This window comes from Rhopalosiphum maidis, chromosome 2, assembly GCF_003676215.2.
Source record: "Rhopalosiphum maidis isolate BTI-1 chromosome 2, ASM367621v3, whole genome shotgun sequence".
In the NCBI taxonomy this organism is placed as follows: Eukaryota; Metazoa; Arthropoda; class Insecta; order Hemiptera; family Aphididae; genus Rhopalosiphum; species Rhopalosiphum maidis.
In genome coordinates, this window is record NC_040878.1 from 79,167,099 (window position 1) to 79,180,197 (window position 13,099).

At 27.8% G+C, this 13,099-nt stretch overlaps 2 protein-coding genes across 9 annotated transcripts in view; one reads left to right on the forward strand and one right to left on the reverse strand.

Annotated features, from left to right (window-relative positions):
* Positions 1–564: 564 nt before the first annotated feature.
* LOC113554561 (L-2-hydroxyglutarate dehydrogenase, mitochondrial) lies at positions 565–4,946 on the reverse strand. 8 transcript variants are annotated; one of them, XM_026958456.1, is made up of 7 exons: positions 4,826–4,946; positions 2,143–2,660; positions 1,908–2,081; positions 1,570–1,734; positions 1,334–1,443; positions 1,065–1,244; positions 565–992 (listed from the first exon to the last, which is right to left on the reverse strand). In XM_026958456.1, the coding sequence occupies exons 2-7, from the start codon at positions 2,632–2,634 to the stop codon at positions 767–769; spliced, it is 1,347 nt and encodes a 448-aa protein (XP_026814257.1). In that variant the 5' UTR covers positions 2,635–2,660; positions 4,826–4,946; the 3' UTR covers positions 565–766. The 8 variants fall into 8 exon arrangements, with proteins under 8 accessions (XP_026814257.1, XP_026814258.1, XP_026814256.1 ...); XM_026958457.1 differs by having other exon boundaries at positions 4,792–4,853; XM_026958455.1 differs by lacking the exon at positions 4,826–4,946 and adding an exon at positions 4,492–4,677.
* Positions 4,947–5,281: 335 nt separating this feature from the next.
* The window catches only part of LOC113554560 (E3 ubiquitin-protein ligase TRIM9), a 65,947-nt gene continuing 58,129 nt past the window's right edge, over positions 5,282–13,099 (forward strand). The window contains 2 exon segments of the mRNA XM_026958453.1: positions 5,282–6,014; positions 6,016–6,429. Coding sequence (XP_026814254.1) covers positions 5,631–6,014; positions 6,016–6,429 — 798 coding nt within the window. The 5' untranslated portion in view covers positions 5,282–5,630.

Genomic DNA, 13,099 nt, shown 5'->3' on the forward strand with positions numbered 1-13,099 from the left:
AGTTATGAATTTATGATGCTAGAATGTTTCCATGCTTTGAGTGTTTTTTGTTTTAATTTTAAAGCAAGTGATTAGTAATTTATACAATTATAACTCTCTTTGAAGGTTATAGTTTTAGCAAAACACAATGTTTTTACCTTAAGGTTAGATATAAGGTCAATTCACTATAATATTAAAACTAATAAAGTTAGATAGATAGCAAAAGGTAATGACTGCTAAATGTATCAGAACCTTTGTTTTTTATTGTATTTTAATTTTGTTTGTGAGAAATTTGACACCTAATGGATTTTTTCCAAACTGTGGCCATTGTCTATGATTATATTCATCTAATTAGCTATTAGGTATATTTTATTATTTCCAATTTTATGTTTTTATAGTTCTGAATTAATTAACTAAATACAAATTGTGTTTTTTCCCTCAAGTTAATATTATTTTTCATTTAATTTAATAAACAATAATGAATAGTAATAAGCAAAAATCAAGTAGATAGATTTACATAATATTTATTATGGTAATAATATGATTTTGATTCAAATATACATAACATATTTTGATTAGTGTTAATCTAATTATAAAAATTAGTCTGTTTGGTTAGATTATTCTAAGAAACTTAAATCAATGTTGATATTTAAAAAATGTACTAAACGAGACCTCACTTTTATCTAATAAACTGAAGTATATTATAATAATCTAACTATCATCAATCAAATGTATTTTATAGAATATAACACAAGTGTCAAATACATTATTGATATAAGTAGGTAACTTAACTTGGTATATGGTTTAAATGTGGGTATTTTGCAAACATTTTGTCAACAATGACTTCCCCAATTGGTAATGATGATGTAGCTGAAGGGGATGGAGCACTTCGGCAATGCATTATTCTATGCTTCACTAAATCTGAAGGATCATTTGACGCAATGTCTAGCACCAAATCTTCTGCCATTGTTCCATTTGCCCACAGTGGTTGAGCTCGAACACCCGTAGGACCTCTATTCATTTATGTAACAGAAATGAGTCAAATAAATATTATTAGTCTCAAATTTTTTTGGTTTTTATTTTACTTATTAATATCATTTTGTTTGATATCTGGAATGTACTTTTGTATTTCTTTAAGCTGCATGGCAGGAAATAATGACTTAATTGTTTCATTTATGCCAAATTTCATATGTTTTGCCATTAGTTTTTGTACTCCATCTAATTTTAAAAGCCTTATTGTGTTGGAAACACTTACATCATCCCAACTAAAGACATGAATAATATATTAACAATACTTACAAATTGTTTATATAATTTAATATTTTTTTAATTTAAAATTATCTGTTCTAAAAACCTGTATCCTTCTTGTTTTAGAGCCAGAACTGCATTTGGACCCAAAAAAACAGAGCCATCCATTCTTGGAGTAAAATGTACTCCAAGAAATGGTAAACTGGGATCAGGTACCTAAGAAAAAAAACAAATAAATTTAGTAATTAATGACTGTTATGATGTATAGTGTATAATAATACAGGTATTAGGTACAATAATGAATGTGCACTAATTGTATATTAAAATTAAAATGATCATTACTGGATAAATATTGCCTTTAACGAGGTGTGCTTTTTCTTTGCCAAGTAAAAGATATTCACCACGTATTGGTAATATGTATGGATCAGGTTGACATCCAGTCATCAATGATAATTCATCTGATTGCAGCCCACCACACGTGATGACATAATTTGCTAATACTTCTTTCTGTAATTTTTTTAGTTTTATGAATAAAAATTTTTTTTAAACTATTAACATAGCGTATTGTGTTGCTTAAATTTTTAGGCAATCACCCATTTAAAAGAAGTGTCAGTAAAGTTTTAACACAAGCCAAGCTATATATTTTTGTATTTTTATGTACTACTTTATAATAAAAGTACATTTTTTTCAGAAATTATTCTGAGTGCTCTGTTATGTTTACATTCTTCAAATGATTTTACTTTAAAATTGTAAGTTATTTTGCCTCCTAAATTTACAAAGTCTGCTGCATAATGTTTTGTCACTACTGCCCAATCTACAATTCCTGTATGTGGTGAATGAATTGCTCGTACACCCTACAAATACGAAATAAAAAAAAATTAATCTGTAAGTTTTTTATGACTTATATTGACTTACATTACAATATGGTTCAATGGTCTTAATATCATTTCCATTTATCAACTTAATGTCAGGAGTACCGTTTTCTAATCCCCGCTCATATAAATCATTTAAACTTTTTATCTGGGACTCGTCAGTGGCAACAATAAGTTTTCCACATTTTTTATGTGGTATATTATTTTTAGCACAGTATTCATAAGTTTTATACAGACCTTCAATGCACATTTTTGCTCTCATTGAACCTGGTTTGTAATAAATACCTGCATGTATAACTCCACTGTTGTGTCCACTTTGATGAACTGAAGGCCTATTTTCTTTTTCTACCAGACCTACATGTAAATGTTTATTGCGTGATAGTAATGCTCTTGCAGTAGCGAATCCAACAATACCTCCTCCCACAACAAGTACGTCATAACTATTTGTTTGACATTTACTATATAAACGTTTATATGAACTTGCAAATAATTTAATATTTCTCAATTTTATTGTGGTAATTTGGACTAGCTTCATTTTGATTAAGGTATAATGGTTGTTTCCTAAACAAACAAATAAGAAAATAATTATTTTAACTGTTTTGAAAATGTATGATATCATAATTAATGTTGTATTTTAAATTTTAATACCTGATGTATTCAAATGATATAAAAACATAGCAATGATTTTATATTGTCATCTAAATGACAAAAATACATAGGTAATGTCGTTGATTTTATAATATATTATAAAATCAATGGTAATATGAACTTAATAATAACTCAAAAATACTGAAGAAAAGCAATCAAAAAACATTTCTTATCTTTTACGCTTAAGCTTTTGGAGTATTATTTTGTTTATAATTAATGTTCTTAAATAATCTTCAAAAAAAAAATCAATTTAATTTTAAGTATTTAGGTATATTAATCCACAATTTGAGTGTTGCATTTTAAAAGTATTATTTGTTCAAAATACTGATCTGTCGTGTTTGTTATTTTTTAATAGACAAAAACCAAAATCGATATCGAATTGTCCATAAATGAATAATGGTCAATATACATATATGTAATGTTATATTATAAAATGGCTTGGCGGCGAAAAATTGATTATTATTTCAAATAAATACATTATATTTTTATATAATGTATGAATAATATATTTAGTTTTTAACTTTATATTAAAATGTTCAATGGTTGTTTGATTATCCGCACAAATCGATTATTCGCACCCCCTTTGGTTCTAATTAGTGTGGATAATCGACGCGTCACTGTAAATAATATAATATATTATATTATAATATAATTATGTTATAATGTTGTAGCATGATGATAATGGCCAGTAATTTTATTTAACAAGGATTACAAATAGAAATAAATCAAGAATTAAAGGGATAAAAAAAAAATATTTAAAATACCATTCAAATACTTCAAAATAAAAAGTATTCAATAAGAAAAAAAAGTATTTGAGTATTTTTACTCAAAATTTTTACCTAATCCAAATAGTTAACAATACTGCAACTATCTTAAAATTTTAATATTATAGAATAAAAAAATTATAAAAATTACGTTCACCAAATCCATTGCTAAGTAAGTATAGGATGTAACTAAAAGATCTGACAAATGGAATACATTTTGTTCTAATCAATATTTTTTTTATATAATTTACAAACACTTAGGCTGTAAGTATAGGAAAATTTATTTTTTTTATTTTTAATATAGAAAATAAAAATGTTTAAATTTATTCATATATTTTTGAAACAGATTTAAAATGGTCAATTTGTTAATCTAATTTCAGAAAAATTCAAACAGTTTAAAAGTTTATTTAAGGCAAGTAGTTTATTTTTTACAATTATATAAAATATCAATATTTTTTTGGAGTAAATTAATTTGAAATGTAATTACTATTTAGAGTATTATTTTTGAAAATTTCAGACTTGAATAAATTTTAAATAATTTTTATCTTTATAATTTTCACGGGTTTTTTCAGATGTTTAACTTGTGTCTTGTATTAATTTTTCATTTTATTTGTCAGATCTTTCTGTTAGTTTATCATCTTAAACCGAGATTTTCTTAATATAGTATATGTTAATGATGATGATATGATCATGTTTCCATTACTTTTACAACATATTAACGTGAATTAATAAATAGAAATTTAAATCTGTTACCATTTTGAATGGTTTAATTATTATATAATTAAGTTTATCATACCATGAGTTCATGCCATGTACTTAATAGACTATAGAGTATTAAAGTTAAAATTAATAATTACTTATACTGTGGCCTTTCAGTTATTTTATAATAAATATATGCAACGTTTTTTTTTACGAATTTACTGTTTCTTCAATTTAATTCTAAACTAGGGACTCGTCGTTTATATTTTGTGCTTACTTACTAAATCGTCAAGTCCCAACTTGGCTAACTCCCTCCATTTACATCATATAAATAAGTCATATTTGCATATTGATATTCTACCACTTAAACTATTATCTAATTTTATATAATATTATTGTTATAAATGTTATTATTAAATAATGATTGATAAGGATAAACAATGTTTTAATTTATATTATGTTTTGCTAACTGCAGTACAAGGTTTATGAACGATGCAAGAAGAATATCTTCTCTACATCGTTCTTAAGTCTTATCTAGCTATCCTTATAGTATAATTAAATAATAAATTTATTCAATCCACCTTGATTACAATATATTATCAAATATCAATTCACCTTGAACGGCTTGAACAGATCGTTATCCAGACTGAAGTGCTCGGTTATCTCTATATTTTTATCATTAGATGTCCGTGACCGTACTGCAGCAGTGTGACAAACGTTAACCAACCATTTGGCTCCGAATGAAAACAATTGCGTATTGTCACAACAATATGTATTCAAAATTGCAATATACGTACTTAAAAACACAAAATGCATTTCATTACTGTTTTCCAGTGCACAATTCAAGATCGATGAGTCGTTTTAGCTTGAATAGACTCGAACGCTCGACAAGATAGATCCATTTTGTCACAATTGTTTGCGTTTTCGCTTTCGGGTAAAATTGTCGAGTTTGCCGACGACACTGTATGCGGCGACGGTGTGCGGTACTCGCCGCCAGAGTTCATTAGCGTCGTGTAAACAAACGTCGCGTTTTATTCCGGCTAACACAACAACAATAATACACCAAGACGTATCAACTATCAACTAACACAACTGTGACCACTTAGTTTTTGTCTGGCGTGTGTGTAGTCCTGTCGTGTGTTTATGCTCCGTGCCGCTTGTACATACAATTCACACAGAATAATTTTGTAAAACGCCACTGCGGTGTGTGTGTGTGTGCATTAAAGTGTTTATTTTAGTATTTATAGTTACGTATTTTCCGATTTTTCTCGCGCAATCGTTTGGCCGGTCGGAGGATTTTCCGCGATGTGAGCTATTTCGATCACCGATCGACACGACGACGACCGTTTAACCGCTTCCGATCTCGAAAACAATCCTCAGACAAATCCTTTTTTCTGTGAGTATACGTTTCACCGCCGCGATGGAAGACGAACTGCACTGCATCGCCTGCAAGCAGCTGTTCAACAATCCGGTGCTGTTGCCGTGCTATCATGCGTTATGCCTGAACTGTGCGGTGCACGCACAGCGGCCGCTGGAGCCGACCGCACCGCAAGAGAACAGCGGCAACTCGACTACCAGCGGCAGTAGCACAGCCGAGTCGCACGCGTCGTCCGACTGCCATCCGGAGTCGGACAAGCTGTCCATACTCAGCGAGACGGACAGTGGTGTGGTGTGCAACAGCCGGCCGAACAGTTACCTGGGCACGTCCAGCCACATCGGTGGCGGTATCATTGCGTTCCCGCCGGTCATGGCCGGCTCGTATTCGCTGTCGTGTCCGGCTTGCAGGAAGACCGTGTACTTCGACTGACAATGGCGCGCACAATTTGCCAAAGTACAGGACGATGAGAAACATCGTCGACCGTTACGGCGAGCTCAGACACATTGTGCCCAAGTGTCAGCTGTGCGAGTGTGAACCGGCCGCCGATGCTACTGTGCTGTGCGAGCAATGTGAGGTGTTGTACTGCGACTCGTGCCGCGACAACTGTCATCCGCCCAGAGGCCCGTTGGCCAAGCACAACCTGCTGGAGCCAACCGTTGGCAAGGTGGCGCTCAGGAACAAAATCAGAAGCAGGGACATCATCTGCAACGAACACGAAGAAGAGTGCCTGTCCATGTACTGTATGGTCTGCAAGATACCAGTGTGTGCTGTGTGTATGCACGAATCGAGGCATTCAAGTCACGATGTCCAAGCCATCAACACCATGTGCAAAGCTCAAAAGGTAACATTACTAATGATTATTTTGTAATATATATATAGAGGTACCTCCAGGTGTATAGTATATAATAAGTCTTTGTTTATCATTAGTTAGTTGGTCATCAACCGGCAAGTAATAATTAATAGGCGTCTTTCAAAAAAAGTACTCGGGTATACTTATGATTTATAATATATATGTTAACAATGTAATTTTAGTTGTCTAGTTTTTGTCACTTTCAAAAAAATCCATCTTCCAAGTCACCAATCCAAGATACATTTGCAAGTCTTATAGTTCCTTGCTATGTGTCTATCATGTTTAAATACATTTTACAAATAGTTAAGTAACTTTGTAACAAAAGAATTGAAAACATAAATTAATAGGGTAATTAGATAATTATTATAATTAAAATGTATAATCTACCTATCAAATTGTTCTATTATATATCATTGAATAGTGAAGACTGTGTTCTTCTAAATCTATATGAATACAACCTCTGTGATAATTACTACTTAATTAGCTTTGTTACTCAATATGTGACATGTCATATTGTCATTACATTGTAGTAATTCAATAGGTACTCATGTGTTTTTTTGAACCATAATATCTTCTATAATATCAAGAGTATAATACTATAAAGTGATGAGATAGTTTGCATTATATTCACTTACAAAAGACTATCAAATAGAAGGTAAGTTTATATGAAGTTTGTTAGAAGGGGTTGGTATAGGTCAAGTATAGGTATTAAAGCAGATATTAAAATATTGAATGTTTGAAGACTGAATTATTTTAAATTTAAATTTTTTACTCATAGTCATAAACAAGTAGCATGAAACTGAAAGATTTATTTTTTAATAAAAGTAATAAACTTATAAATAATTATGTAGTATTATATTTCTAAATTTTTTTTAGGGAAAAATTAATTATATAAATCACCCTTATTTGTATGGCTGTATAGGTGCACCACAAATAATTGGTTTTTCTGCCGAAAATTAAAATGCTTACCATAAATTCGAATTTATTAATCATTGATTGACAATAGTATAATAACGAAAATGCAACATAAAATGTTAAAAAAAATTCGGAAATTCGTAAATATTTTTCAAAATTCTAAGAACATTTTAAAATTAGATTTATATAAATGTTTTTATTGATAAAATATTTACGTTTTCTCGACTATGCCAAGAATTTTATAAGTAAATAATTTATAAATTTATAAGTAAAAACATAATTTTTATTAATCAAAGTTTGACAGTTTTATTGCTAAAATGTATTAATAAGTTCCATTTTATACGATACATTATGTTTATTATTGTGTAACTCGAAATTTGTTTTGATTATTATGTATATATTTATATAATTAATAATATAATAGAACTTTAATATAATAATTCAGAAAAAGTAATTGATAGTTTTATTTTAATCAAGTATGGAATTCAGGGGCGGATTCAGACCAAGATAACAGGGGGGGGATTTTTAAAGGGCACACATTAATTTTGATAAAGTATTTATTTAGGTACATATATATGTTACTTTCCACAGTCTCGTACAAAACAAAAAAAATATTTTTTACAGTAGATAATAGTAATAAAAAAATATACTAAAATTAAAAATATAATATTTTGTTACCCTTGAAGTATAATTACGTTAAAAACTAAAATCAGGGACTTAAACTATTTTTTTTGAGAGAACGGGGGAGAGGCGATCGCCCCAATCGCCCCCCTCTGGATCCGTCACTGATGGAATTGTAGTGTATTATTATTGCCCTATCTAATGAAGAAATTCGTTAGGTTAAATGTGTTCACATGTATAATTCAAGTAATAATATAATGTGTACTGTGTAGGATAAAGAAACATTATTAGCATTTATATAAAAATACACGTGCGCTACTGCTTTGTCATTTAGGTTAATTAGGTCGAGTTAGATCACGATTTAAACACGAGTGTAGACAATTTATACAATGACTGAGTAAATTAAAAACGTAAAAAAAATAAAAATAGAAAGAACCGAAATGCGAGCAGATATCTGATACTTTTAAATGTCTTGTTTTTAAACAAGGGAGATTGTTAAGACCTTGGTTTTGACTAAAGTTTACGCAGTATAATAATAATATAAAATATAATGTATAATTGTGAATCTATTAACTAATAACTAATTAGTTATTAACTTTCTATTTACTTACGTTTTTAAAAAAGTTTTATAATTTGACAGGTGATAGATTTGGCATTTAGGGTATTATTTTTGTGATTGAATTATTTTGATGGTAGTATCTAATTCATTAATTATCGTATTTTATTAAAGTAATTCGAGATATAAATTTACGTTTTTCGTAAATTGTAACAAGATTGTAATTTAACTGATAAATCATCTAAATAAATATTAAGACAGCTTTTAGGATTTTAATTGTCATTAACGCCATGCACTTATTTTGACGGGGTTAGGATTTTCACGATATTTTAAATATTTAATTATTAATTGGAATTCTAGTATTCCTAAACTGTTTATAAAAATAAATCATAACTCACTAATTCGCGTAGATTGCTATACTATATAATTTTAACAACTTTTTGGTTCGCGTTTAAAGTTTATTAAAGATTGTATTATATTTGTATTTTGGTTAACGAGTTAATGTATCTATATATTAAGATGTTTATGTATTTGCGTGTTACTTGAACTATGTATTTAATTTGTTTTAGAACTATTTATACATATTCTTTAGTTAAAACTTTCAGAGTTTTAGTTATGGCTTGTCTACTGTTAGGTTCGTCAAAGTTAATTTAAGTTTTGAACTTTTAAATTCAACATTAATCTTATTTTTGGACAACCAATTGAAAGGGTATACTCAATTTATAATTAAATTATAAAATTTCTAAATTCTCAGTTTATACTAAAATTAACTAAATAAAATATAATACATATTATTGTACGTTAAGGTTGGATTAAATTAGGTTTTATTTTACAATATTTAAGGTATGAAATCTAAAATAAATACAATATTATATTATGTTTAAAGTTAAATTTTATTTCTTGAACATACACATGTTACTTATACGATACACGACTTACTTATACACAATTAACTATAGTTAATATTAGAGAAAATTTAAATATTATCTAATAAAGGAGAATAAATTAATAATTGAGCCAGAGGCCCAGAGCAGAGGTTATTTTTCATGTAAGTTTTACATTTTTATATATTTTTAAATTTTTTGTTTAATTTTATACATTTATTTTAAGTTTTTGTATTCATTTGAAAAAATGTACTTTTAGTAATTTATTTAAACATTTTCTGCTCGGGATTATATTTTCTTTCATGAATTTTATAATATTTTTAATTGCTTTAATACAAATATAAAATATACCGCTCGTAGATTTGCTAAATGTTAAGCTGAAGTGTGTGTAAGACAGACAATACATACGGATGTAGCGTCCTCTTGAAGTAAATATAATATTATTAAATAGGTACCTAGATAGGCAGATAGTAGATAACTAAGCAATTACTATGTTGAACATTTTGGTTTTGGGATTTATAGTTGTATTAAAAAATAAACATCCATGTTTTTCGAGTGGTTGCACAATATTTTCATTATTATTTTACAAGTGTATTTTCGCTCCTAGTGATATCAATTATTCAAGTCAATAACGCGGGCAAAGAAAAATTTACTTCGTCAAACTTAATGGGTTTTGATGGGTATATTTTACGAGTAGCTATACCTACAGTCAACCGGAAGCATGGGGGAGATTGAAGGCGGGCGGAAAAGCAATATTCGCGTAAAGTCTGTGTCCCTTAGGGGATATTTGATTTCATTTTCAATATTATCTCCTGACAAAAGTTAAACACTGTAAAGGCGAACGCAGTCATGTTAGTCGGAAGTCATTTCTCTGACATTTACTTTAAACTTTAAGTATTGTTTATAAGAATTCAAATTGATATTGAAATGCGTTGTATTATGACCACGCATAAAAGTATAAAACTATAGAAGATATAAAACTTTGGAATTTTTTGTTTATTCCAAGCTCTATTGTTTCTTATTGTGTTTAAATATTTAAAATTATACATGTAGTATGTCAAAAATGATTAATCCATAGGTAAATATATATTTTATTAAAACCTGCACTGATATTTTTTTAAACTTTAAACTTTAAAATATCAAAAATAATACAATATCGATTTATTTGAGTTAAAATTAAAAAAAAAAAAACAATAATATTTAACTACCTATAAAAAGGCCAGATTAAACTATAGTTTTTAATTTTAATATTAATTGGTGTTTGGAAGTCTGCAATTATTGAGCTTTGTAACATGCGTGTTCAACAAACGTGTTTTTGTGTTTATAATACACTAGTTTATTGACATCCAAGTTTGATTCTCGAAGAAGTTTTCCATTATAAACTTTTGTAGTGGCATTAGATACTTTACCATACCTATGTATTATGGTACATTTTGTAAAAACTTTACGTCTTTGGTTAAAATTCGAATAGCTTCATATTCGTCCTCAATTCCTCAAATATTGATTAATGGTTTATTTTTAAATTCTATATTAAAAAATTTAATACTTATACTACCTATCTACCTATATTAATTTATCAATTTTTAAGTTATTTATATATTTTAAAGTGAGTACTTGTACTATAAATTACATTATATGTAATATAATACGTTATATAATACAAAATATTTCAAGTTAGTTATACATTTTCAGACAAATAATAATGTTGGATACATTTCTCGTATCTAACTGTAATCTGTTAAAAATAATGTACTTAATACAATATAATACTATTCTTTTATATTATTGTTTTAGAGTCTTAATACTGAGTAATTTGTACATGTCCTACGATTTATTTTAGATAGTATATATAAAAGATTTATAGAACGTTAAATATATTTTATCTATATAGGTATGGTCGTAAAAGTTTGAACGAAATGTCGTCCTTTTCACGTAGTAAAACAATAGCTAAATCTGCGAGAGAATGAATTAAATTTCATTAATTTGAAAAGGACTTTTACGAAGCTTGTTAAGTTATACAAAGCACTAATTTATGGACCGATGTGGCTTGTACATCGAAGAAGTTAATATAATATAATATTGATGAATAATTAATTAGGGTCTATTGACAAGAAAGTTTTCTTCTTCGGTTTTGGAAATAGGTCACTGAGCATTGTAGTATAATCGAGAGTTTAATATGATAGTGGTTAATTGACTATTCAAATAAATTCTTCAACATGATTGGCTTTGGCTTTTGGATTTTTGTGTTTTGGCAATAGTTTATAATATATTTGTTATAGAATACCGGTAGTATTATAATAGGATGAATTTGTTCTTAGTGTTTTATTAATTTAAATTGCATATTCGTATATAACACCAGCTATATTATATTTTACATTGTTTCACCTCTAATCTAAAATTTAAGTCTCGTGCACGTGTACGCCCCTATACCGTGTTTTATATTATTGTGCTAAATAACAATGTTATAGTAATGATAACAAAGCCTCATTTTAATTTATTCTTTCTAGAAGTAAATTAAGTTTTATAACTTCGTTTTTATTAAGCCTATATTGTATATTATATTATGTTGTTTTACTTTTTACATAATATATAAAGAATAGGTTATAAAATATATTATTGTATAACAAATTGTACAATTATTCTAATTGATTTGTTGTTTTTCAGAAACTATATATTGTTGTTTTTATATTGATAATATTATTTGAATGATGGTTTTAATTAAATTGTATATGGGATTTTCTATAATAGTTTAAAACTTTTTTTGTCTTCATTTAAATGTGTAATTATGGATACTTCTCGCAAGATCTATTTTTTATTCTGATATGATTGTATAAGTTTTATTATTGTTATTTTAGGAACTCAATTTTTATTTTCTTAATCATACCGCCAAGATATAGTTGATATAATTAATGGCGGTCGACGAGTAAATTAATTTTTTTTTTTAATTATCTACTATGTATTTTTTTAACCTACCTTACATTTACATTGAAATGGCTGAAAGCCAAATTGTAGTTGTCGTACAACAGTAGGTACGAGAAATATCCGAGGATAAATGAATAAGCATGCATTAAGAATGAAGATCGATGGTTTTTACATTTTGTTCAAAGCCGTAAAGCATAATAAAATGATTTTGAAAAGTAGTCTTGAAAATAACATTTTTTTTTCTATTCAAATCGTTTCTAATGATATGATTAATATCATTAATGGTACACTGTATAGTATATTTTTATCTTAAAGGTATACGTATCGCTTTTATATGTTGTATATATCACTAATCAAGGCATTTTCTTGAATTTTCTTATGTTGCAATACCATTATTTTTCTTGAATAAATATAGGTATTCAGAGCTCAAAGTTGTTATATTAAAGATACATAATATAATACGTATATTATATACGTGATATACAAATATTTTGCAGTTATCAATCATGTGTAACCATTATAATATGTCATTTTATTGTTTTATATTATTTACGACCAACCTGTTGTAGCTTTATTACAGTAATATTATTCAAATTTCTAAGTACATTTAAGTCTGATCTTTGATGTATTTCGTAATGATTGCTGTAGTAGTTATTGATTTATGTATGTCGTTAGATCGTTTATTGTACGAATTCAATTTATTGGATATGTGAAGTAATAATATTTTTCTCTCATATTCATTATAATATAATTACTGAAATTC

Coding starts and splice junctions, on each gene's coding strand:
- LOC113554561 (XM_026958456.1), bottom strand. CDS start 2,634: ATGAAGCTAGTCCAAATTACCACAATAAAATTGAGAAATATTAAATTA. Junction 1,735..1,907: donor GAATAATTTCTGAAAAAAAT/GTACTTTTATTA, acceptor AAAAAATTACAG/AAAGAAGTATTAGCAAATTA. Junction 993..1,064: donor AAACAAAATGATATTAATAA/GTAAAATAAAAA, acceptor ATAAATGAATAG/AGGTCCTACGGGTGTTCGAG.